The sequence below is a fragment of the Heterocephalus glaber genome, unplaced genomic scaffold, assembly GCF_053883595.1.
Source record: "Heterocephalus glaber isolate CG9 unplaced genomic scaffold, H.glaber_assembly_v1.0 deba00001547, whole genome shotgun sequence".
Classification (NCBI taxonomy): domain Eukaryota; kingdom Metazoa; phylum Chordata; class Mammalia; order Rodentia; family Bathyergidae; genus Heterocephalus; species Heterocephalus glaber.
In genome coordinates, this window is record NW_028258340.1 from 7,296,519 (window position 1) to 7,324,241 (window position 27,723).

The 27,723-nt window shown below is 36.2% G+C and overlaps 2 protein-coding genes across 19 annotated transcripts in view; one reads left to right on the forward strand and one right to left on the reverse strand.

Moving 5' to 3' along the window:
* Positions 1-27,723, forward strand: part of Cask (calcium/calmodulin dependent serine protein kinase) — a 381,402-nt gene that overhangs the window by 168,509 nt on the left and 185,170 nt on the right. For all 17 annotated transcript variants that reach the window (XM_087189842.1, XM_004850000.4, XM_004849999.4 and 14 more), the window contains exons 4-5: positions 7,164-7,241; positions 13,145-13,217. In XM_087189842.1, the coding sequence (XP_087045968.1) occupies positions 7,164-7,241; positions 13,145-13,217 (151 nt within the window). The remainder of the gene's footprint in view (positions 1-7,163; positions 7,242-13,144; positions 13,218-27,723) is intronic.
* Gpr82 (G protein-coupled receptor 82) lies at positions 19,059-26,662 on the reverse strand. 2 transcript variants are annotated; one of them, XM_087189845.1, is made up of 4 exons: positions 25,616-26,662; positions 24,501-24,592; positions 23,047-23,117; positions 19,059-22,915 (listed from the first exon to the last, which is right to left on the reverse strand). In XM_087189845.1, the coding sequence occupies exon 4, from the start codon at positions 22,879-22,881 to the stop codon at positions 21,871-21,873; it is 1,011 nt and encodes a 336-aa protein (XP_087045971.1). In that variant the 5' UTR covers positions 22,882-22,915; positions 23,047-23,117; positions 24,501-24,592; positions 25,616-26,662; the 3' UTR covers positions 19,059-21,870. The 2 variants fall into 2 exon arrangements, with proteins under 2 accessions (XP_087045971.1, XP_004850055.1); XM_004849998.3 differs by lacking the exon at positions 24,501-24,592 and having other exon boundaries at positions 25,616-26,661.

Below are 27,723 nucleotides of genomic sequence, written 5' to 3' on the forward strand. Positions count from 1 at the left end.
TTATATTATGATTTAAACTATGTAGTTATAATCATGTGTCTTCCATTAAGTAACCAAAAGCATTGAGTGGAAGTTTCCTTTTTTGTAACCTGAGTGTTTAGGGGAGCAGGGGTGAATGCTGCTTGGACTTCAAAGTCACACTGCCTGAGTTTGAATCTTGGCTTTACCACTGAAGAGCTGTGTGATCTCTTGGGCAAGTGGCTTAACCTTTGCTCTTTCTCAGTTTCTGCTATGTGAAATAGGGATGCCCAGAATACTTACCTCATAGACTTCTTATAGCCATTGAATGAATTCTTGCATGTCAAGCACTTAGAAAACGCCCACCACATAAACAATAAATGCTAACTTTAATTCTCTACTATAGTAAAATAAAATTATTTCTGCCATAAATTTATGAATACAAACTGCTTTGTAAGTACTGTTTTAGCTGCATTCTGAAAGGGTGGTTTTGCATTTCTTTATTTTTTCAGTTTTTACTTTTTATTAATTACTACATATTTACAGTACATAATGATTACATTCCTTGTGGGGAGTTGGTACATGTACATAACACATCTCAATTCTTTATTCATCCCTTTTCCCGCGCCTCCCTCCCCCTTCCATCAATCTCTTAATCCCCTTCCCATTTGAAAAAGATATCTTGCTACTTCCTATTGGCTGTTTTTATTTTACTTTTTATTTATATTTCAACAATTAAAACTGATTTAGTATGATAAAAGTATAGTACATGTTCATTTTTTTAAAGGTAAAAAGAAAACAAAAGAAATAAAAAGAAAAAAGTGAAAAATTCCAAACATCATCCTGCCCACTCTTCAATACCCCTTCCTAATATCCAGAATTTTCTATCTCTATAGCTGCATACATACACATATACATGTTTATACATCTTAGTATATTATGAACATCTGTCAATAAATATACTTCTATAATATCATTTAATGACAGCATAATATTCTACTCTGAATTTACCACAATTTAAGTATTCTGTTTATTGGTAATTTAGGTTGTTTCCAACTTCTCCCTATTACAAATAGCTATAATAAGCCATTATCTGAGAAAAAGCACTAATTGCTTCCCTTGGAATGAAATATTGGGTTAAAGAATATGTACATTTTAAAGACATTTGTCAAGCACTATAAAATTGCCCTTCAAAGGAGTTGTATTATTGAACTTGTTCATCAACAGTAGATTTCTATATCCAGTAAAAGTTCTTCCAAGGCTGAGTTGTATTTGCGTGTGTGTGTCATCTGTGTACATGAATTGCCATCTTCTCATACTTGAAGATTAGAACTATACCCCAACTTCTTTCAACCTTTTCTATATTTGCATGTAATAGTGACAACCCAATTTTGAAATACAATGCCTTAATGTGGCATAAATTTTGGTGTGTACTTTTTTCATTATAATGTTCAAAATATTTTCAAATTTTCATTATTTCTCCCTTGATTAACAGGTTATTTAACGTGCATTTCTCAATCTCTAAACAAGTAGGGGTCTTTTTAGTTACTTTGCTAATGTATTTCTAACATAACTACATTGTGGTTAGGAAACATGCCCTGAATGGTTGTTTCTTATTGAAGTTTTTTACCTCAGCTTTTATCTCCATGGTAGTAGTAAGCATTGGGGTTTCCCTATGCTCCCAACACGTCATAACAGAATGTATTCTGTATCCCAGTTTTTGAAATGCAACTCTATGGCTCCACCAAAGAGAGCTTCATTGGGGCCTTAGCCTTTGGCAGGCTCTTCAGAGGTCTGCAAAAAGCAGCACAGTCTCTCTGGTTACATAACCCTGGTACAAAAGCACTGTACCCTATCAGTCTTCATCTGACTGCCTCCCCCATCTCTCCATAGTTCCCCAAAACTGACTGCCACAACTGCCCCCTTTCTATAGCCCACTCCTCACCCCCAGGGCAGAAGAGCTCTTCCTCACATATTTGAGTTCTAATCTATTCTCTCTTCTCACTAAGTAGTTTTACACTGCACACTACTTAGTTGATTCTTTGGAGAGTTTTTAAAAATTTCTAATAGTTGTTGATTTTGTCATCTTTAGAGAAAATACTGGTCAGAGAAATGCAGTTTAGTTTGTCCTCTATAACAGTGCTCCTCACACAATAGTTTACAAATGAGTCCCAGTCAACCATCTGTAGCTGGTCTACTATGAGATAGTTATAGAAATTGAGAGTTAAGGTTTAGAAACTGTCACTGCAATTTGACATTACTGTGAAATCATAGTACTTGAGTTTGTGCTTTCAACTCAAAATAATCCTTATGCCAAAGTGGCATATTTTGGAGTGGCATACTCAGATCCCTTTTAATATACAGCCAATCACACCTTATACCTCTAGTCCTGTGATCTGTTTTGTTTGATACCTTGGTTAGGATAATTTTTCAAATTATATAAATAATGCATGTTTATTGTGAAATTTAAAAAATTCTAATAGAGGGAGAGCAGCTAAACTCATTCATAATCCCACCACTTTGCACAATTCAGAGTAAACCTCCATGGTTTCTCTCTGCATATACAATAGTATAGAAGCCCTCTCCATATTCTTTTGTAGAAAGACTTCTCTTACTCATTCCGTCAGAATGGAAACAACTAGAGAAATTCAGAACGTGCCTTTTGAAGATTTATGATAGCACCAGGAATACCCCAACATGGAAAGCCAAAAAGGAAAGCAATACAAGAAGCCTTATTATTAAATCATTACATTATCAGATATATTTATCAGAGAATTAAATCACCAACTTTGTTTAAAAGGCTCAAGGTTATTGGGATTGTATCATGACTATGTATATATTAAATTTCTACGATGAATAAAATTTACATAAATAATATTTCTAGGTTTTATTTTTATACTTCATAAAACTTAAAATTAGTAGTTCCTTTTACTTTATTATCAGGTAATGTTATAAATAATCAGAGATTTAATAATAGAAAAATATTTTCATAATGATAACTTCTTTCAAAACAGTCCTTCATAGAATATATTGGCATATTAAAAGTTACACAAGTGATTTTGTTTCGTACCCCTGGTTATGAACCACTGAATTAAAAAGGTATATAATGCCCAAAAGATTTCATTTATAATAGCAATAAAAATATAAAATTCTGGGGCTGGGATGTAACTCAATGGGAGGACACTTGCCTAGCATGTGAGAGGCCCTGGCTTACGTCCCTAAACCACAAACAAACATGCACAATACATATATGTATGTGTGTATATATATAGAGAGAGAGAGGAGAGATCAATATATGGTGAATGTTTAAATGTTTTTTAATTATTACAATAAACAACATATTACCATTAATCTCTCTCAGAATACTCTCCCTCACTTCATTGTTCCTGCCAATGTTCTGAAGCAGTTCTGGAAACCCTCTGTTTTTGTTTGTTTGCTTGTTTTTGTTTGTTTTTTTGAGACAGTGTCTTACTACGCAGTTCAGGCTGGCCTTGAATTCACTATGTAGTCCTGTCTGGCCTCAAACTCACAGTGATCCTCCTGCCTCAGCCTCCCAAGTGCTGGGATTACAAGCATTCACCATTATGCCCAGCTTGAAATCCTCTTTCATGTCTTTACAAGGTGTGATTTAAATACATGTATATATTTAACATACATACACATATATATATGTGAATATATATATATATATATATATATATATATATATATATATATATATATATAGTGAAAGCTGCTGCTGAGTGTCATCCAGTGAAAAGAAAAGCTTGTGAAAACGTTAGAGTGTGTTTTCCTCCACCTTATTCATTGAATCTGGCACTGTTCAACTTCTGGTTCTTTTTTTTTTTTTTGGTACCGGGGATCAAACTCGGGTCCTTGCGCTTGCACAGCAGGCAGTGAAACCACTGAGCTAAATCCCCGGCAAAGTAGATTGATTTTTTTTTTTTTGGTACCGGGGATGGAACTAGGGACCTTTCACTTGCGAGGCAGGCACCAGAACCACTGAGCTAAATTCCCGGCCCCAACTTCTAGTTCTTCCCCAAAGCCAATATGACCATGAAAGGCAAACATTCTCAATCAATTCAGAACATTGAGGTAACCAGGACAACACAACTAAAGGCACTCACAAAAGAGGACTTCCAGAGCTGTTTCAGAAAGTAGCAAGACTGATAGGAAAGTGCATTCAAAGCAGAGTATTTTGAAGAGAATAATGATGATGTGTCATTTACTGTGATAACTTTTTAAAATTTAAACATTCACTATATTTTTCTATCATACCACATATATATATAATGCCTAGGGAAAATAACTAATAATCCTTGGAACAATATAAACTTACAGATATGAAAAGAAATGGAGAGGCATATGATCATGGATGAAAATATTAGAAAAATGTTGATTTCTAGAAGTTAATATATAAATATATCTTCTGGGTCAAAATATAGAAAAATTTAGAATTTAACAAAACTAGTAATATTCAACTGGGAGAAAAACATTCATAAGTAAGGAATAATAAGATGAGACTTAGTTTGCCAAACACTACAGTATGTATTACAATATTTAAAATGAAATGGTACTAGATGCAAGAATAGACAGGTCAGTGAAAGAGAACGGAAGCCTAAAACTACCCCATGTGTGTGTTTATGTGCATGTGTAGAGATTGTCATTTCACATACTATAGATAGAACCAGAAAAAATAGATGGATCAGATAATTGATAGGTAATTGTAGCACAGAACAGAAAATAATTTCCATTTATTTCTCACTGGCTGATTCCCTCCTCAGACTTTGGCCTCTCACCACTTTGCTGCCTCCTCTGCCCTATCTCCCTTTTCCTTCTTTCCTTCTAAGTCTCTCCAAAAAGTCTTCTTTTTTCAGCACAGCTCCCAAATTCTTACTGCATAGCTGGATGTGGTGGCGCACAGCTGTAATCCCAGCACTTAGGAAGGCTGAAGCAGGAGAATCACAAGTTCAAGACCAGCCTGGGCAATTTAGTGACTTAGTAAGACCCTAACTGTAAATTTTAAAAATGGCTGGTAATACAGCTCAGTGTGAAGGCCCTGGGTTCAATCCCCAGTACCACAAAAAAGAAGTTCTTAATTCCTTTAGTGTGCAATCAATTTGGTTCTGTATTTTGCCCTACTCTTTCATCTAAGCTGAACAGGGCTTATTCTCACATGTCACAGTTAAAAAAGGAAAACATTGAAACAACTAATTCCTTCACAATGAAGTGCTTTTTAATCTTCACAGATCAACTAACCAGCTTAAACTGCAGCTAGGCTTCAAAATAGTATTTTTTTTTCTCCCCACAATACAAAGAAATGAAAATATTCAGTCTCTCTAGTAATTAGAAAAATGTGAATTAAAACTATCATGAATTACTCTTCCCGCTGATTGGCAAAGATGAAAAGGAATTCTAGTGAGGGCAAAGTGGAAGCAAGGACACACTCATACTCAGTGGCAGAAATATGAATTGTTAAATTCTTGGTATTGTATATATTAAAACTGTTACTGTATATGTCTGTGACCTAGAAACTATAGCAGATGATCAGAGTTGTTCACAAAGATGCATGATCACATTCATCGAGGTTTTATTTCTGCTGGTGAGATATGGGTGCTCATTTAATCCAAGTGATATAATGGATTGCTCATTTAATATCTACTGTATGTGCAGTCTTGTGCTGGATTTGGGGTGGAGATGTGTTGAAAGTAAAAACTCCACTTGTTCTTTAGGACTTTATACTCTTGTAGAACTGCCAGAGCGCATTAAGATGTTCACTTGTTCCTTGCACATGCAGTAGGTGTGGCTGGAATCAAAGAGAAAGGCACTGGATAAGCTAGATGGAGATGTGAGTCCTTTCACTCCCACATCTTATCCAGTTACTTAGGCAGATTATTTGAGAAGGAGAATGATGCTAACTTCATGAGTACTTGTAAGTATGAAGGGAAATTTAAGAAGGAGTCTTCCCCTGAGCGCTGATAAATAGTAAACATGTTAGTTCCTTTACTTTCCCTTATAGAAGTTTCTATTTTCATAGTATAATATCTGCAACAAGCATGTTGATAACTGAGCTATTACATTTGAAAACATTTTGTACATATTCTAAGCATTTTAAAGGTATTATAAAACTTAGCTCTTAATATTTCAATAATTTCATGAAGATAAGTAAGAATCTGACACGAGTTTCTCATCTATAAATACGTACATGTATGTTATATGTGTTTGTATTATGTAAGTACTAAATGTGATGATCTGAACTATATAGGTTGTTGAAAAATGAACGCAAAGAAAGACATTAATGTGGTTGGTGATCACTGGGGCTTCTTGGGAAGGTGGGATTGGAATGAAAACTTGAATTTAGACAAGATTTGACTATGAAGAGCATTATTTGCAGAAGCCAGTGGCAAAAAAATAAGGAAAAGAAAATGGAAGTGAGTAGTAAGATCAGTCTGCCTAGAGGGTGTGGTTTTCTTAGAACTGGACAGGAGAGATAAAAGAGACAAGAAACATAATGTATATAGTGAGAAACAGAACCATTTTAAGTTTTAAAGCAAGATAGTAATACTTTGTCACCAACACATCAGTGTGTTAGAATATATTTGTAGTGATTATTTTTGACAATGGAGGTGTAAACAAAATGAATTTTAAATCAGCTTATTATTTTTCCTTTTACAACATATAGTGCCAATTTCCCATTTTGTGGTTATAGCTAATGCAAAAGATTTTTAAATTTTTGTATTCTTAAAATACTATATTATATGGGGCCAGGGATTTAGCTCAGTGGTGCTGCTGCCTGCCTCGAAGGTGCAAGGTCCTGAGTTCGATCCCTGATACCAAAAAAAAAAAATACTACATTATATGACTAGATACAGATAATATTGGAATTTGACTCAAAAATATTCCCACCACCTCCAGCATTGCTCCTTTCTGAGGCTTCTTATCATTATAACCTGAAAAATTTACAGTTTTCTACACCTCATGTTATTTGATACTCCCATTAACTTCCTCTTCTTGCAGATTTTCAATAAGATGGTTATAATGTCCTGTAAAATTTATATCTGCTTTTCATTGAAAGAAAAGGGATGTAAGTAACTTGCAATCATTAACAGCAAGTCAACTAATAACTAATGATGATGTATTCACCTCCGATGTTATCTTCCTGAAATTTCCTCTTTTCTTACATTCTTTTTCACATTTCTCTACAGTATGGATGGAGCAGATCTGTGTTTTGAAATTGTAAAGCGAGCTGATGCTGGTTTTGTCTACAGTGAAGCAGTAGCCAGGTATGTAATCTTCCAAGAGGAAAAGTGGAAGTAAAAGAATTTCTTTTTATGACAAATCACATGGAGTAGTAGCCTGCTCTTCTAGCTTATCCTGAGCAGATTCTGGTGTTTGCTTCAAGGAACGTAGCTATTTCAGCATGCATTAGTGGAACCAAATAGTGACTAGAAACACAAAGGTAGCAAACAATAAATTCATCTATAAATATAGGTTTACATTTTACACCAGTACTGCTATTGTTCCCATTTATGATGCCTTTATGCAGGAAGTATTTGTTAGCTTAGGAACCACGTAGGATTTAATTTGAGTGTTTTGTTTGATGTATGTTTTTTGGCAAATTCACTTCATTAGTTCTTCATTTTGCTTTTTAGTTATATCAAATTGTTACATGACCAATTTATCTAAGGAAAAGCACAAAACAGTAAAAAGAACAAAAGTAAAATCACCATTTTTCTAAATATATTTGCTTCAGACCAGTGTGTAGTCTCCCAACCAAAGGGCAGCCAGTTATAAGTTGATGAGTTGTCATAATGACCTAGTGACTCAAATTAAGGAGTAAATATGAAAAAAATCACAGGAGCCATGCGTGCACCAGGCTGCTAGTTTATACATTTAGAGCAATACAGCTTTCTGCTTTGGTTATATGCAATCATATTACAATACACTCCAGTATGTATACTCAATTATATATATTATAAGTATACTTCAGTGGGTTACCTCTTTGCTACATGGAAGGCACCACCTTCCTCAATCACCAATCAAAATATATTGAAGGATTCAAACCTACAAACCTGTTGGGATTTATTACACCTCTCTGTCATTAGAGAAGCAGTTACATCACATGATACAACTTCTTCCCTCCCATCATTCCTTTTGTAACTATAGCATCATAGAAGGACACAGTTGAAAACTACTTAGAGACTAATTTAATACAGCTTTGGCTTGGCTATCTTCAAGTTCAGTGCCCTGACTCCTGGCCAAGGAGCAAGAGTCCCTTCTCAGGAATGGAGCAAGGATGGCTATAGCACAGAATAAATAATATGCTCAATGTCGGGTAGCTGCTTTTTTGTACTATTGGGGCTAGGGACAAGAACAAAATGCACGTTAATATATATTAACTGCAATTCTTTAGATTCCTGATGTATGGTAGAACTGAAGCTAAATATCTCTTTTCTTTTGTGCCATAGGTTTTTAAGTCCCACTTTTCTATTGCTGAGTTCTTATCATAGCTTTAAATTAATATTCTTTTTTTAGGCTTCAAAGCCAAAAAGGATCAGCTAGTTAGTGCTATCTTGATTTTTCTTGTGGCATAGTTGTAAACCACTCTCTCTAACTAAATGAAGCTTTCATTGACTTTTACATATCTTGTTTATATGTATTTCTTAAAGAATTCAACAAATTCATATGTTGAAATCTGAACCCCCAATATAGTGGTATTTCGAGCTGGGGCTTTGGGAGGTGATTAGAATTAGATGAGGTCCTGAAGGTAAGGTCTCCATAATGGGATTACTATCCTTATAAGAAGAAAAAGACCAGAGCACTTTCTTTCCCTTTGAAATATAAGGCCACACTTAGAAAATAGGCTTCTGTAAGTCAGAAAGAGGGCTCTCACCAGAAACTGAATCTGCTAGCAGCCTAATCTTGGACTTCCTAACCACCAGAAATGTGATAAATATCTTTTGTTTAAGCCCCCCCAAAAAGAATAAATGAAGAAGAAGAATTGGAGGCAACTTGTCTTTTATACTTAACTGAATTCGAATTTTTCAAGGGCAACATAAAATAAGGAAAAACAAAAATTCAGAATTTAGATTTCTTTTAAAATATTTTTCCTCAGTTGGTGAAGATGATTTCTTCCTTTTTGACCCACAGTAACACTGGGATATCTGGCATATGTGCTTTAATTTAATATTAAATCAGTGTTACTTTTACTGCATGCCCCAGTCATCCTTTCTTAACTTTTCTTAGCTTCCCCTTAGCTTCAACCTGTCTCTGCCCCTGGGCTAGGTGTCAGGATAGGCAGGATGGTAGCATGTAATTGATATCATGCAGTGAAATGACTTGTGGTCTTTCCCAATCTTGAGATTTATAGAAAAGATAGGTGTTCATATACATCAAGATGAGAGCCTGTTGATTTTTAAATTTACTTGTATTTGCTGTTAAAATGGTGATTTAATGAAAGCAACTTTCCACAGTGGACCAGAAACGAATAGCATTGAGGCCAGTAAGGGACATTTCTCAGAGAAAGGTTTGGACAAAATTCATTAAACACTAGGCCTCCTAACAATGCAGAGGACAGGAGGAGACCTCAGGTAGTATTATTGGGTATATTCCCCATTGCAGAGGATCAGTGACCATGTAACAGTTGCACATAGATTCTTCCTTTGGTGTACAGAGCTTGGCAAAGATATTTTGAACCTTCCTTTTTCCTCTCTGATTCTGTGATTTGCTGTTAGGAAATTCAGCTTCTATCAGTATTCTAGTGAGACCAACTGCAAGAACACTCTGAGACACCAACTAATCAAATTGATAATGTTGTTTTTCTCCAACTGGCTGAGATTCAAGAGAAGCAACAAAGCATGGCATAAACTAAAAATCTGTTCACTGCTTAGTACAGCACAATTAGTAATCGCCTCTGTCTTTTCAGGGGCGATGAGTTGTGGAGTGAGCTAACATATAAAATCAGATTATCAAATCAAATTCTCACAGACCAGAAAGAGCTTTTTACCTAGTGCCAAGCTTTACTAAATAATTTCAACAAAACAGGAGACTAAAAAGACAGCTGAAGCAGAAAAAGGCCTGGGCTGTTAAGGGGAGCAACCCTGGCTCATCTCTTCCTGTGTCAGCAGTGCACCCCTGGCCCAAAATAGGTTAAGTCTCTCCTCGAGGTTGGTGGGATCTGCACATTGGGAGCATTTCAATTATGAAACATCTCCATGTTATACCCAAGAGAGTTAGATAGCTTACATGACTTTCTCCAGGAAGCCATCCATGCCTCAAAGATCCCTTCTTCTCTTTTACCATAGAAAAAAGCTTTAGCCAGGGGCATTCTGTTAAGAGCATGTCAAAGACAAGACCTCTTCAGCCCAGGAAATAGAATTAGTCTTTTTACTCATAACTGAGTAGGAAAGTAGACTGAGTCACCTCTCTTCTTTTTTTCTACTCCCCCTACCCCCTCTCTAAAATGCCTCCTTCCAGAGCCAGTAAATAGATTGCTAGCCAGCTCTTGCCTTGCACAGAGTTATTATCTTTCCTAATCCTTAGGGAAGATGGAGACATATATATCTGGGTTTCTCTGAAAGCATGTACTATGATGCTTCATAAAATTAAAATTTTTTATTAAAAGTTTAGTCAGCAACTCTCTAGAATATGTGGACAGATTTTGGATCCCATTTTGTTCTTCACATACACTCTTGACATATACAAGCCCCAGGGATGATAACTGGGAGGATGAAGAAAGATTAGTTTAGATTTGTTATAATTTGCAAAGAAAATTCTACTCTCCCTTCATATACCCTAGAGATTACTATGTATGTGTATTTGGGTCAAATAATGGAGTACTCTGAAACCCATATCTAAAAATGCTCTTTCAGTAGTTTTGTGTTGTTTTGTTTTTGTTTTATGAAGCTTTGAGATAGGACTTTTCTTTAGGCTATCTTAGTACTTTGTATCCAGGATAGTTCATTCTGTAGGAACAAGCAATGTCCACATCACCTAGTTTAAACCCACTAATCCCTGTTGACAGCTGGGTCGACATTTAGAGTATTCCTGAGACTTTAAACAAACTTAGTAAGAATTTTGTAATAATAACAACTTAATCTTTATAATATGGTTTAGTTTGCAAAGCATTTTGGCATTCACAGATCCTCCAAACCCTGATTTAAACCTCTAAGAGGTTGAGGTTCACAACACCAAGGTAAGACCCCCTAAGTTAAACCTGAATTATAAGGTACACTGGCCCAGGCAAAAAGTATGTGACCAACAACCCCTCATGTGTGCATTTATAAAGTAAAAAAAATTGAGCTTCAGAACTAAGGACTGCATGAACCTAGCTCTCTGGCTTAGACTGCTTTGAGGAGACAATGTAAGTATAAAGCAACAAATTCTGTTTGGTCTGGTTTTAGGGTGAGGACTGTTTTTCCTGCCTCTCATTTTTAAAATGGAACCTTCTAGTCCATTGTAATACATGAAATCATGCATGTGCTAATTAGGGGGACATTCTTGTGAGCTTGGTTAGATAGTACCCTAGGAAAGAAGGAACTTGATGGAAATGTCTTCTAATTGTAAAGCAGGAGTAGAGAAATTTTTTTGTTTTGAGTCATAAACACACAAGGTCATTTGAATACTATTTTTAAACTATGTAGTTTTTCTTTTAGTGTCAAAAATGTAAGATCTGAAAACAAAACAAAATTTAATAAATGTCATGCAATAAGTTTGTTGGATATTGCATTCCTATATAGTGGCTGGTTGGAAAGCAAAGGGGAAAAATAATAGGAAAAAAAGAGAAAGAGAAATGGAAGGAATAAAATGCAAAGGAAGAGAAGATGAAACAGACAGAGAAAGATAGAGGGATTATGAAAGACAAGTAGATTTAGAAATAGAAGGAAGTTCTGTAGTACTGAATAACTACGGACAGTCCCTGACTTACCATGGTTTGATTTATGATGTTTTACTTTATGACAGGATGAAAGTGATAAGCATTCAAGGCAGGGCATAATGGTGCATGCCTGTAATCCCAGCAGTAGGGAAGCTGAGGCAGGAGGATTACCACAAATTCAGGGCCAGCCTGGACAACATAGTGAGTTCAAGGCTAGCCTGAGCTACATAGTGAGACCCTGTCTCAAAAAAGAAAAGAATGATTCAGTAGAAACCACAAATACAATTTCTAATGTTGCTCTTTTCCCAGGCTACTGATAAATAGTCCAATACTCTCCCACAAAGCCCAACTCCAGGCTGTGTTCTAAGCACAGATTGGGCTAAGCCATGATGTGTAGTAAGTTAGGTGTGTTGAATGAATTTTCAACTTAATGATGTACTTCTTCTGCAGCTCTGCCAAATTGTCAGTCAAGGGGCCTTTGCACTCTTCGCCTACTCTACTATGTTACTAATTGAACCTATTACCACTTTTTAATTATTTGCAATACTGAGGGTTGAATCCCAGCCCTTTGCACTGAGCTAAATCTCCAGCTCTTTTTTATTTTTTATTTTGAGACAGAGTCTAAAATAAATCCCTAAATTCCCCAGACTGGGCTCAGGTTTGCAATTCTCCTGCCTCAGCCTCCTAGAGTGCTGGGATAACAGGCGTGTGCAGTCACACTGGCTTCTTAAAAATGCTGACTCCTCCATTAGTTCTCCATCTGTAACTGATGGAAGAACCTCAGGAGACACAGCTGGCCACATGAGGAGTCAGAGTTCCTGTGATTTGGTCCTGCCTTGTTCAAGGATGCCCCCAACTAAAGCCTGACTGGATTACAAAAAGAAATTATATACATCAGGAGGGAACCGCTTCTGCAGTCAGGCAGAGGCTCCAGCCCTTTAGTCGGAATCATTGAGGTAACTCTGAGCACTATTTACATAGTGGTAAGCCAGTTTAACCAAGTAGTAGTAACTGAGTATCAGAAAGTTTCTTCATGCTTTAAACTTGAATCTTCAGTTTGTAGAACAGTTTTACTTGTGAACTACATGGAATTCTTTTGATTTAATTTAGAAAATGCAAACATACCTTCACAAAGGTCATAAATTTATGAGTCTCCCAACTTTTTCATTAAGCTTCATTTTCTCATCTGTTCAAGTGAAAGATGTCTATAGGCAACTAATACAAAAGGGGGAGTTACAAACTAGGGATACTGTCTTAAGTTTTAAAAATAATTTTCTTTACAGTTTTAGATTTTTATTGTTTTTTTTACAGCCATTACATGAGACAGATACTGGAAGCTCTGCGCTACTGTCATGATAATAACATCATTCACAGGGATGTGAAGGTAAGTCATTCTTACCTTCACCTTTAATGTTTATGAAGAAAAACAGACATGATGATAATAATCAGAACGTTTTCTTTAATAGTCTTATAGAAAGCATCTTAAACTGAATTTTATTTACAAATAAAAATTGATTTAACCTCTTTATATTTGGGAAGTCATGGTACCAGTTCTTAATAAGACTACCTTACAATTTCAATTCCTTATTTTTACTAAAGGTTACATGCTATCTAAGATTTTATTATTCTCCTTTTGCCATTGTATGTGACAGAACAAGAAATGAAAACCCAGCAAATAGGAAAAACCAAAATATATCCCATATTGAGTTAATTGGGAGAAAAATTGTAATTTGTTTTATATAGTAGAAGTTAACCAGACATTTACATTTTCATGTAAATGAAATGAAATTCTAATGTAGAATAGTCAGCATTGTATTTTCTGTACAGGTAGTTTTTAGTATATAGTATGAAATATAGTCTGTACCCTTAAAATATCAGAATGATCATTATTCAGTCTTTGTGCCTGTTCTACCTACTGTCAAATTAATGAGAATTTTACGTCTCTGGCTTTAACAATGGCTTTAACATAGAGGTAGGCCAGAGAGGAGACCAGTGGGCCTTCTTCCTTATCCCTAGCCCCTTTCAAGGAAGGCCTGGGGCAGTGATGGCAAACCTTTTAGAGATCAAGTGCCCAAACTGCAACCCAAAACCCACTTATATATTGCAGTGCCAACACTGTGATTAAACCTGAATACTGATATTTTAGCTTAGAAAAAACAATTCATACATTGATGGCTTTTGTCTTAAAATAAAAACAATAACAGAGCTTTCAATGATACAAACAGCTTTTTATTGAAAGGTAAAAGTTTGCATTTGGTGTGCTTTTGCACAATTAATGTGATCTTTGCTATTGTATGCATGCTGATAATTTGTCAAACTTTGGCTGAAGTGACTTGGCTTGCATGCCGACAGAGAGGGCTCTGCGTGCCCACTACAGCACGTGTGCCATAGGTTCACCACCACTGGCCTAGAGTCACTGAGGAGCCTCTGAGGTTTGTCTGGCCCTGGGCTATACTTTGAAATTCTGGTATTTTGTTCCTGGCCTCTCTCTACTCCCAGCATCTGTAGACATGGTGTTCCTTCCTTTGTGGCATATTGTTAAAGGCCTGGCTTCTTCAATGTATTTTAAATGACCAAGAAAATTAAGTAGAGTTTAGTTAAAGTTTCTATGATAGAGAAACTTTAATAGAATTTCTTATAGTTAAAGATGAAGGAAAGCACGAGCAATTCCAAAACCATGTAGCAGACTATTATAATAGCAATTCAAAATCATGGGAGAAATGTAGAAAATAAACATTAATGTAAATTAGTTGTATAATATTCTCTCAAATGTGATGATGGGAAATTGATACTGTTAGTATGAAAACTCAACACTGAACAGCTCAATGAATGAATGACACTTTTTTTTTTTTAATTTCTTCAGCTTTCCAGAGAGTAAGAAGTGTGGAAAGACAGGAGGGGAAAAATTATCAAATATAGTAGCATACTGTAAGACCCTTGTGCATTTAATGCATACAAAAAAGTGACATGTATAAAGTAAAATATCTCCTTGTATTAGAAAATATATAAAATTAAAAAATGATAATTTGAAATTATAGAATATGTAAAAGTGGTCCTATTAGGATTGTTAGTTCATGTAATAGCATTGTATTAAAAAGTATTTTGCTCAAGAGGTAGTTTTATTTTGCATAAATTCTGTTTGTGAAAAATAATTGTATCAATGTCATATAATTATGATTTGTAAGGTAGTCCATTATACCTTCACTAATGTGCTCAGATTTTGATTAGCCATGGTACTTTATGTGATATAATGATAACCACAAACCACTTAAAATCCAAATAGCTATATTTTATTTCACCTTCTGATTTATCTTCTAATTTAATTATTCATCAAATATTTGAGTGCCCACTTAATGCAGAATACCTTACTTAGAGTCCTGCAAGTATTATGGTCTCAGTAAGGTAATAAGGCAGCATATCTTTTGTCTAGCGCTGCACCTCAACACACACCAAAACCTTAACTTCAAAGAACAATTGCGATTATTTGCTGACAGTCTTGCAGTTTGGACAGAGCTTCCTGAGGACTTCTCACTTGTTCCCCAGGCTGTTGGCTAAAGCTGCATGGCTAATTTGCACAAAGGCTTCATTCAGTCTTTTGGCATCTCAGCTGAAGTGACTGGAACAGCTGGGAGCTGGCTGGGCCTTCTTTATCATCTCTCACTCAGGGTTTATCTCATTCTCTCCACATGGCCCCATCTCCCACAGGACAGTGCCTCAGGGCTCCAACAGAGCAAAAATGGACATTGCCAGACCTCTTGAAGCTAGGCCCCAAATTGGCACTGTTCACATCCTCTGCATTCAGTTAATTCCGTCAGTCATGTAAAGGTCATAGGCTAGCCTGGGCTCAAGGGGGGAAAAGTAGATTTATCTTTTCATTGGAAGAGCACCAGCTGTAAGAAGGATGGATAGAACTTGTTGGCGGCCATCTTTATAGACAGGCAGACAAATAGTTACCGAGCAGCGGTGGTGAGTCACTAAAAGATAGTCAGAGATTTCATGGAATAGGTCATACTAGAGTCTGGTTTTGAGTCATAGAATAGTTTCATGAAAACAAGAGGACTTTTCACAGAGTAGGAACAGTGTGTGCAAAGGCCCAAAAGTAGTTTTGCATTGAATTCTGTTAAATTAATTTATTTCTAAAGTGCCTGCCACATAATTTTGAGGAAGCACCCAGAAACGTGAGGAAGGGAAGAGAAGTAATTCTCAAACTTGAAATTAATAAGAAGCCACCAAAAAATAAAATACAATTTTTCAGTTGGCAGCGAAACAACACAGAGCGCATATTAGTGTTGGTATTCTTTGTATTTCATTACTTGAAATCTATACATTTTACATAGTAAATGGAATATTCATATTTAGTTAATTGACAATGTTGAATTTGGCATATTTTCTTAAGACATTCATCCAAAGGATATTTACTGAGTGCCTATTGTATGCAGGCCCTGCCCTAGGAACTGAAGCTACATCAGTGAACAAAACAGACAAAATCACTGCCCTCTTAGAGCTGACATTCTAGGTCAGGGTGACAAGTAATAATAAGCAAAAGTAAGTAAACTATAAACTACAAGTGGAACAGTAAAAAGGACCTCAGGGAAGCCAGGCATGGTGGCATGCACCTGTAATCCCAGCACTCTGGGAGGCTGAGGAAGAATTGCAAATTTGAACCCAGTCTGGGCAACTTAGCAACTTATCAAGACCCTGTCTCAAAATTTAAAAAAAAATGTTTTAAAAGGCTAAGGATGCAGCTCAGAGTGAAGGCTATAGAGGAAATAAGGATAGTCAAAAGGCGAAGGAACTCTAGAAAGAGACCGCAGTTTTAAATAGGGTGGTCAGAGCAGGTGGTGTTGAGAAGATGACATCTGAGCAAGGAGTTGAAGGAGGGGACAGAATGGACTGAGCTAATAACTAAGGAAGAGTGATCTAGGCAAAAGAAAGGAACAGCTCATGCAGTGGTGCTAGGACAGGCACACAAGGGAGCTGGTGTGGCCGAAGCAAAACGAGCAAAGGCAGAAGGAAATAGAGACAGCCCATGATCCTGCTTGGCTCAGACCAGAAGGGTAACCGTGGAGGCAGTAAAAAAGCAGTTAGATTCCAGATGCATCTTGAAGGTTGTGTCAACATGATTTCCTAATATAACTTCAGAGATGTAGGTAAACGTTGTTTGATGCAGCATCTTGTTAGAGGGGTGCTCCCATGCAGAGGTTATAGTAAAGCTTTCATCGTGATCTTATTTCACATGGTTAATGATGTAGCACTTCACTTGGTTTCTTTGGTTAACATTTTTTGCCAGTAAAGCTGCCTACCAGCTAATTCTTTGCATTCAGATAAATTATTCAGTGACTTGTCTGTAGATTCTGGTTTCTGCTGTTCAGTTTTTGTCTGAGTTTGCTTCTCTTACATTTGCTAAATAAAATAAAAGCCAGGCATGGTGGTACCTGCCTGTAATCCTAGCACTCTGGGAGGCTGAGGCAGGAGGATCACAAGTTTGAGTCCAGCCTGGGCAACTTAGCAACTTAGCAAAACCCTGTTTCAAAGAAAAAAAAATTAAAGAGGTAGGGATGTAGCTCACTGTGAAGCCTCTGGGTCTGTTTCAAAGTAAAAAAATAAAAATAAAGAGGGTAGGGATGTAGTTCAGTGTTGAAGGCTCCGGGTACAGTACTTGGCACAGAAAGGAAGGAAGATAGAAGAGCATGGTATTGCTGTACTTAACTTCTCTTAGAAATGTATAGATTATTTAATTATCTGTTTTATCTCACTAAGAATATTTCCATATTCTTTCTTGTTCTTCCTCTCTCTCTCTCTATCTCTATCTCCTTACCATATGTTCCAAAAGCATTACATTTCCCAAAGGTCCTGCAATTATATTGATTAATGGTACTATTTTCCTAACTTGATGGATATTTCTTTTTTAAATCATCACAAATGAGTCTAAAAAGGATTGTTTTATTACATTTGAGTATACAGTATCATGTGAACGATAGTGGTAACTGTTTGCCTTAGAGAAGTAGTTTCACATGAAATTGCATAAAAACAACTGTGTAATTCTTAGAAATTCAAGACTATGTATTATCATAAAACATGCTCTCACAGCAGCCACACTAGTAACATCTGGGGCCAGATACTTTGTGTGGGAGGCTGTCCTGGGTATTTTAGTGTGGTTAGCAGCATCTCAGCCTCTTCCCACTAGAGGCCAATAGCATCTTACCCCAGTTGTGACAACCAAAAATTTCTCCAGACATTGCCAAATATCCCCAGGGGCACAAAAATGGCTTCCAATTAAGACTTATTGTTATTATATAATGTTATATTTCTTGTGCTTTACCTCCCTATAGGTATTAATTAAGGTATGCATGCAAATTTCTATCTCTCTCTCCATCATGGTCTTCCTTTTAATTTTTCTTTTTCTCGTGAAAGGAGATGAAAACTTTCATTATGTCTCAGTGATCTCTCTTCCCCTCACCCCTCTGTTAAAAGTACTCAGGAGAGAAATAGCACAGTTGTCAGAGTAAATGCAACTTCTGGCTCCTGGCCTACTTTGCTGGTTCTGCCAAGCCAGAGAGCTGGTGGAATCCTCTGGGCTCTCCTGACTCCTGTGGACAGCTTCACAAGGCATCATCTGGATGTGCAGAGACTCAGTGTTCCTTGGGCCTCTCTGTCACTCTGACCCACTTAGGCACAATTTTAATGACTGAAGTTGAAATGAAGCAGCTCCTCTGGGAGTGCAGACTGCTTGCTACACACGCAGTCACTTTCTATTCTGAATGAGGCTTGAGCCCAGGAGGTTTGGGTGCTCAGTTTTGAGTTCTCAGAACTGTGCAAACCCCAGTTGCACATACACTCAGCTAGAAGCCTCCAGCCCAAGTGTTTCTGACTGTGCTTCCTTTAAATGGTTTTTCTCCCAACCTGTGTCAACATGCCTGGCTGCTCTCTGGTCCCCTTCTGGTCTCAGTTCTCCTTTCACATGCCGAGGGCCTGGCTTTATTATAAACATATGTTCATGTAACACTGGTTGCTGTAGCATTGTGGATTTCTTAAAGTATTCCTTCCTCTTGCTTTCAGTCACTGATGTTTCTTTTACTTGTGTTACCACAACTCTCAAAAGTCTCTCACTTCATACAAAAAAAATTAAATTCTCACAAACTTATTTTATTCTTTAGTATAAGAAGCAAACTGATTAATCTTCTGGCATTCCTTTTGTAAGGTTGTTGAACATAATGTGCATGTTTAGTTTGTAGTGTTTTAATAATTGTACTTAGAAAAATCTCATGGATTATAAGATCATCATCAACTTAATTTGCATTTCTAACTTCTATACTTCTGTTCTCCCAATACACTCATTAAAAAAGGACCCCCCTGATTTTTTTTAAGGGTGGCCAGTCCCAGCACTTGGGAGGCCGAGGCAGAAGGATCACTGCAAGTTCAAGGCCAGCCTGAGCTACATAGTGAGTTCAAGGCCAGCCTGAACTAAACGGCAAGACCCTGTCTCAAAAAGAAAAAGATGGGTGAATTTTTTGCTTAATAGAAGTGCTCCCCGCGTTGCTCCTCACATTTTGAGCTGGGATGGTATATATCGTTTAACCAAAGATGTTTTTCTGTCAGGTGTAAAACCTTTCTTGTTATAGCTATTCTTCCCAGTGATACCAATTCCATTGGAATTTGGGGGCCATCAGAGAAAGATTGCTGCATGACTGAAATGCTTAGCAATTACCAGCATCTCTTTGTGTTCCTCATGTGGTTTGCCAAGCAAGCTTTCCTTTCACTTGTCTTCACACATTTGCTCATAATAACTCCCACCCTGGCAGACTACAAGACCAAAGATAGACCAAGAGTCCTCACCAAATCAAAACCAGATGGGCCATTTTCCTCTCCTACCCAGGGAGGACAGACTCATTTCCAGGTTGAGTGGTTTATCCTGATTTACAGTCAACTGTTTCGAAAAGCATCTATGGCATAAAGATAGATGTGATGCTGATGACTTCAGCATATAGTTCAATACAGGAAGTTTATGTGGGAGTTTTCTATTACAATGAGGAACCTGAAATTGCATATTATCTCTCTTCCTGCCTTTTTTAAATGTCAGAAACTACTTTGGTAACATCTTTTGCTTTTTATATAAAGTAGTGGGCGGAGCTATAAAGTGATTTTTTTTAATATTGATTTTTAGAGGTTATATATATTTTTTAAACCCTAAGTGCAGTGAGATTTAATATAGTATTATTTATGTTAAATGAAAATTACTGATAAGCTCAGTTCTTCTTAGTCTGATGAGTTTGGGTTTTAAAACTCATGAAAGAATAAAACTATAGTTGTAACTAAAGGAATCTAGGCATCTCAGGAATTTTCCTGAGGGACTTTGAGTTGTTCTGTGATTGCAGGTCTAGAAAGTCACTAAATTGGACGCCTCCATTTACAGACAGTACACAGCGAGGTTCCCTGGCATTCCCAGGTCTCCTTTCTCTACAAATTACTGAGCCAGAAATCCGATTGTTAGTATAAAAGAAAGAATAGATCTACACTGTAAGTACTTGAAGCCAGAATGTGTTCAGACTTTTCTCTGAACATTTTCATCTCTCAGTTAATCATTGAAAAAAAGGACAAATATTTACTGGTTTTGTTCTACAGGTTTTTAATGAAAATTATACAAATATGTCAGAGCAACCTCTAGTGATTTTGAATACATAGCTCTAGGGAGTCTGTACAGTGAATTGCTTCCACATGTTTTTCTAATTCAAGAACAAAACACACTATGATATTAAAGACTCATGTGAACTTACTTTAAACTTCCTTTTGAGTACTAAAAGAATTAGCATATGGAGAAAAAATGAGTCTTTACACAGTTTCTAATGAAATAGCAAGTTACAGTTAATGTTTTTATTCAACTGTTTTTGTTTGGTTCTTATCTAAGAGAATGCAAGCACCATATAGATAGAATTAGAAAGTACATTATAGCTCCAAAAGTGCCTATGATTTTTGGGAAAACAACACATTTTAAAAATTTTTTAATTTTAATGTATGCAGTGCACAATATAACCGTCATTTGTTGTACAAACAAGATTACATGGAAGAAAGAAATGACCACTAAGAAGTCCTTGCCTCTTAAATACTTAGGTATTAGAGAAAATTGGGGTGACTTACTTAACTATGCACTTCAATTTTTTCATCAGTAAGTAAATTGGCATACTTTGTGGTTTTATTGTACATGTATTGTAAAGCATATAACCAGAGTGCCTGGCTCATAAGTGCTTACTAAGTAATACTATGATACTATTACAGTGCCTTCTCCATTCATTTATTTCACAAAAATTAATAGAACATTTCTGCATGCCAGGTACTGTCATTAATAACATTATACTGGATACAAAAGGAAAAAAATAAAATGTGATGAAGATGGACATATAATGATATTATATCAGCTTTTTATTGTCAGAGCCTAATCTAAATATTTAAGCATATTTATAAGTAATATCTGCTTAAGAAATATCAGAATCAATGAATATTGCCTCTCCCAGTAACATGAGCCAGGTATTACCAAATAAATAATATGTTATTAAACCTTGGATATTTATACTGTATTATTCATACATTTATATAAGAGTTAAATGAGGACATTTCTTATTCATTTTTTTCTTATACTCACTTTTAAAGTTTATCAAAGTTACCAACAAAACAATTACTAAGTATGGATGGACCTTTGTATTCTACTAGAAAGCAGACGCACCATAAGCCAATTGCCTCTTCATCCTACAGTTGTTCTGAACAGAAGATTCACAGAAGAGTTTAAAAAGAAAATGGGTGTTTGATTTCATGTGCACTGGGATCCTTTCAGTATGCTTGACTTCTGCCTCTGAAAATCACTGCCATTTCCACTTTCAATATGAGAAGAACTATAATTGAGTTTTGTGAATATATATATTTTTAAACCAAAGTGGTTTTCTTGGTGCCTGTTGTCAACCAAGTTATGACATGTTAATCCTTTAATGTCCCTAATAGAGTCCCATGAACATTTTTCTATTTTGTGGTGTTTTTCCATCCAGAAGTCAACCATATGGTTGTATATGTGGTGAAGTAGATTTTGTAAAAAGATTATATAGTGTCTTCTTGAATGTTTTATCTAAGAGAAGAAATATAATGGGGTCCGTGCTACTTCTGGCTGAAGCAAGACAGGTGAGGATATTTTTTGTTTCTATTAAATAATTCAATTGCAGACAGTCCTGTCTTTTATGCAGAGCATAAAAAATAGGTTTAAAAATGCTATATGGAAGAAAGCAAACTACTAGTAAAATCTGGATGACCAAAAGATGTCTTCTCACAGAATTGTAAGTTAAGTTTTTCTCCATAACGGATGTACAGGCCCTTATTTTTCTCAGATGGCTGACAAAAGAGTAGTACGATGTTAATACTACTAAAAATGAAAATCCAATGAATGTGGTTCCGATGAGACCCGCAATCTGAGAGGTCGTGGCTCCCTGTTCCATCTGCCGATTGTAGCACTGACTCTCTTCTCCTTCTGTAGTCTCTACAACTGAGTAGTATATGATAATGGGAATAATTATGCCCAGTACAACTCCCCATATGTAAATGCACAGTTTTCTAGCGAAGTTGGGCTGGCGAAATTTTTTTAGTAAGTGGCCATAAAATATTTTCTCATAGCATGAAGTGGTCTCTTGCATGGAATCCTTTTTCATTAAAGTAGCATAGCGGCTTACAGCAATCCAACTTAAAATAAAGAGGCTGACAAACATGCTTACATGCATGGATAAAGTTCCCAGAAAATTGACCACTCTGCATTGTGCAGATTGATATTCCCATTGGAAACCTTTCAGAAAATAGATACCCATGAAAGGCATGGCACTGCACACAAGTAAGTTTGCAGTCACAAGATGTGCCAGGTAGATGTGCGTTGATGTTTTCTTACCTATTTTTGCCAAAAACACCCACTGAGAGAGTGAGTTTCCAAAGAGACCAACAATACAAAGGATGGTGTAAGTGATTGGTAAAGCTCTGGAAGTGATCATGGATGGTTGAATGCATGTTGAGTTGTTACTCATTTATATCAGATCTTCTTGAATTTTGTCACAGGAGCTAGAACAGAATTGCATATATTTAATATTAACACTGGAGGTGGTGTTTAAGATAAATAGTAAAAAAGGGCATTGGGTAAAATAATAGCCAAATGTATTGGATGGAAAGTGAAAGTATAGATGGCTTCTTACCTTTTCTGATCACGATTGTCCAGTTGCAATAAAAGTAAAAATGTGCTTATTGTGATGGATAATGCCTTTGTCTAAAAAAGAAAAATTGAAGTAAATAGTTAAATTTCTGAGATATATCATTTTATGTGAGAGTAATTTATTGTTCTTATAAAGCAATGTGTGATGATAGATTTTGTGTAGAAATATAATTTTTTAAATGTAAGACATATATAAACAGTACATGTTGATCAAAGAAAAGTGTTACAAATGTATTTTGTGGCCACATTAGTAGGAGGATAAGACTTTTTAATTAGCACACTGCTTAATTGTAAACAGTTTTCAAAATGGTGTCTTTTCATGGCGAGGTTAAAACTAATCTTAATACAGAACTATTAGAAGAGTCCCTTTTCATAGTTCATAAGTAAACTGAATTCCACATGAACAAAAACTCAGGCCAGGGCCTGAATTGAACAGAAGGAAAGCATAAAGACCAAGGATAGACTGAAATCTCAGGATCATTACCAAAGGCATCAGTAATTGTTCTTTTCAAATAGTTATTGCTAAACTGTCACACTTCAAAAAAAGATAAAATTATGGTGCCGGCCATGACGGCGCACACCTCTAACCCCAGCATTTGGGAGGCTGGGGCAGGAGGATCCACTGCAAGATCAAGGCCAGCCTGAACTACATAGTGAGATCCTGTCTCAAAAAAACAAAAGGGGGCGGGGGGCCAGGTGCTCGGGATATAGCTCAGTGAGAAGATGCTAGGTTCAATCCCCAGTAGTGGGAGGGAGGTTAAAATTGTACTTTAAAACTTTAGTCGCTGTTCTTGTTGGGGAGAGCTCCCTCATGTGTCCTCCTGTGTAACTTAGTGCTATCTGGGTTTTTCAGATTATCTTTTTCTCCCCAGTATTAGGGATGGAGCTTGGGGCCCTTGCACTGAGCTACATCTCCAATTCCTTTTCTTTTTTTCTTCCTTAAACAGTGTCTCACTAAATTGCTCTGATTGAGCTTGAATTTGCGATCCTCTTGCCTCAGCCTCCCAGAGTGCTGGGATTATAACTGCACCACCACGCCCAGTTTCAGAGGATTCTTTCTTTGTTTAGAGGATATGATGTTTTAATCACAGTATAAATACAAGTATAATTTTTGCCTTTTATGTCTTCTTTATCTTTATGATCATTCTTGTTGCAAAGGGTACACAGAAATGCTGAAGAATCACATACAATCTCCCTTTCATTCTTATTTTTTTCCTTATTTCCTTATTTTTTCAAGTGAGAATAACAAAGAAAAGTTATTAGATTCTGGTCAAGTAAGAACTGTGATCTCTATTCCAATGAGCCACTTCTCTCTGTGTTCTTCACCATAACTCTCTGGGCACCATACTTTCCACTATTTTATAATGGAGATTTCTCAATAGCAGGATTTCTCAATTTTTTAATCACATTCTGTTTTGGTAAACTTAAAAATCTTACCATAAACAGACTTCTGATCTGTTTCCAGGCCCTCAAGTCTGTTTTACTCTCTATCCCTCTTCAGAATCATGGTTTCACTCATTTTCCATATCCTGGATTATTTTTGAAACATATTTCAAATTTATAAACATCAGGATTTTTTCCAAATGTATTATTTTAATTTTAAAATTAGTTTTTAAACCAAACAATCCACAATCAAAGACGTAAAAACTTAAGGGCTGTGCAGTACCTCCATGTTCAAATATTGAGACCCTTAATTGATATCTAACACTGCCCTCATGATTTTTATTTATTTACTTACAATTTTTATTTAGAAAGTGGTCCATGTGCTTCAGAGTAAGTCTGTATCTGGTGAATTGCAATCTGGATGTAGTTGGCACAGGTGCAGTTATAAATACATAAAACTTTAATCTGTAACTTCACTGATGGAAAACTCAGAGAAACAAACAGTAAAGTAAACCAGTTTATTTCTTAGGGAAAACCCACCTGTTCAAAGTAGATTGATCTTTAAATGAGGAATGGGTTTTCTTTTTATGATAATTACAAAAAGCACTAGCCTCTGCCTTGTGTAGAAAATGCATAATATACTAAAGAACTGCAGAGGTGATGGTGCTTCTGTATGAGTATCAACAGCAAATGCTCCTGAACAAAAGGGAGGTAAAAGACTTTGCAGAGGTGAGCTTTATCAGACAGCTGAGAGCAGTGACAACTAGTTTACCATCTTTAGCTTCCCAGATTTGTATATACTGTACCTCTCCTTTAGAAGTAAATTTTACTTCTAAAGCAACTAGATGATTGTTTTCTAAAATTTGGGAAATACCATTAAAATTAAGAAATCAACTCAAAATGACATGTTACAGATACAGAATTGCTTTCTAGAAAACCTCTCCAAGTCCTCATTCCCTTCAGCAGAATATCTGTCTCAAGTCACTAGTGTACACATTGAATCACTGTTAATTTGACAAATGAATAAGTTCCACAATCTTAACGGTTACTAATAATTATCTACATAGTTATATCCTTTCTTATTGGTCAATTTTCAAAATTTAAAGTTTAGTCCTGTTAGAGTTTTTATAGAATTAACTTTTAAGCTAAAAATGAATAATCACCCTTACCTGTATGAGTAGTTTATGCCAATTAAGGTTATATTGTTCAAGGTAATGATGCAGATTTCAGCCTTAAAGTTTTCTGATCTTCACTCTTCCAGTATCCTTAGTCAATGTAAATAGATTCTTGTATGATACCAGCTACAGTGAGGGGAAAGGAAATGAAATAGAGTATTGAATAAATCCAATAGTTATGGCTAATGTAACTATCTCCTCAAAAAAAAAAAAACCTCATTTCTCTATTTCAGTACTGAGAGGAAGTTTGAGGACAATATATACATACATGTATTGTACTTCCTTATTGTTTCATGAACTAGTTACACCCCATTTAGCTTTATTAACATGATTGGCTGAACTTCAAAGGTTTAATCCCCCATAAGCTAGTTTTATATGACATGATAGAGGGAACCACGCTACAGTGGCCCAATAAAATACTGGGACAAATTTGTCGGTAAACTTATCTGTAAAATCATAATGTGGGTGACTTATTTGCAACCCATCTTTATCAAGAATAGAGGGAGACAAAACTCAAAGCTTTCTTACAGTAGCATACTAGAATCAACTATTCATAGAGCTGCGCTAGAACTTCATGATCATGTATGGGTTGCGATCCTATGTTTTAAGGTTGAAGAAGCTGAGGCCCAGAGAAGTCCACCATAAGCACAGACCACACTGGTTTTGGTCCCAGTTTTGTTACTAATGAACTAACTCTTCTCACTGCTCTGTGCTGCCTCCATTCAGATTCAACATAGTTTGGAGCATTTTGGTAATAGACTTGGAAAATCCTGGGAATTGACAAATATGCCTCCGATCAAATGAAGTTATAATATAATGAGCTGTGAAACCAATTTTATGAATAAGATTATTTAGTCAATCTGTGAACTACTAACTAAATGAAAGCTAAATGTGCACAGTTGGGGAGCCAGACTGTCTCAAGCATCCTTCCATGGGTAGTTAAACCAGAGGAATCAGAAAAAGAGGAACAGAAATCTGATTTCATCCAGCCTTAGCACTTTAGTTATCAGTAAATCTGCATGTAAAATTAATAGAAGTATTTGCTATTTCTCAAAACTCCCAATGCTTATCATATTTCATGTTGATTGCACAAATTCCCTCTGATGTTTGCTAATATTTTTCTCTAAAACAAAAATGAGAACTCCATATCCTCACCACTGCAAAACAAACAGTTTGAGGTAACTTAGAGAAGAATGAATGGAAATAGAATGCTGTTTATAAGTGATTGAAAGATGGTTAGACTATTACCTGTTGGGGTTTAAGCATCTTTGGTCCAAAAACAGGATTGCCTTGCTTTCCTCCATGGTCCCCAACTCAGTAAATAATACACACTGTCACTTCTCAACCCAAAAACGTGTAGGGTTCACACTTGACTCCTTTCCTTCACATCTCAACATCCACTCAGCTGCTGCTGCTACAGCTTCTCCTACCACTATCACCATTATTTAGCCATATTTTATGAGAGCTTTGTATGTGCCAGACTTCCTGCTGTTTGCTTTACTTGCAAGTCTTAGTATTCACAATGCCCTGGAAAATAAATATATTCATTTCAAAACTGAAGCTCAGAAAGTTTGTTTCCCAAGGTCACACAGCCATCTGTCCTCTCAGTATTGGTGACTAGCTCCCCTCAGAGCAAGTAATTCAAGAGACCAACCCCATAGGTGCAATGCCTTTATTTTGTTTTATTTGTTTTGTTTTTTTATCTAGCTTCTAAAATCAACATTGTCACTTCTACAGTATTTTGTTGGTGACACAGAGCTAGCCCTGATTGTGTGAGGGTTAAATATCAAGATGATGATCACTGGGAGCTGTTTTGGAAACGAGCTACCACGGATTGTAAGCAATCCTTGAACCAGAGTCAGAAGCAGTCAGACCATTTATGGGACAAGAACGCCTGGATTAGTTTTAAGTTTTGCCAATTCTTAAACTATTTTGATTTTTGTACTCTATATTTTTCTTAAACAGTGCAGTTCACTGAACAAAAATTTACTGGAGTTAATACTGTGTTTTAGTGGCATGTGGCAGTCATAGAAGTACTATGTTAGCCACAAACTAATTCACAGTTTCTGGAAATTCAAGAAAGATTCCACAAAGAGGCCAGG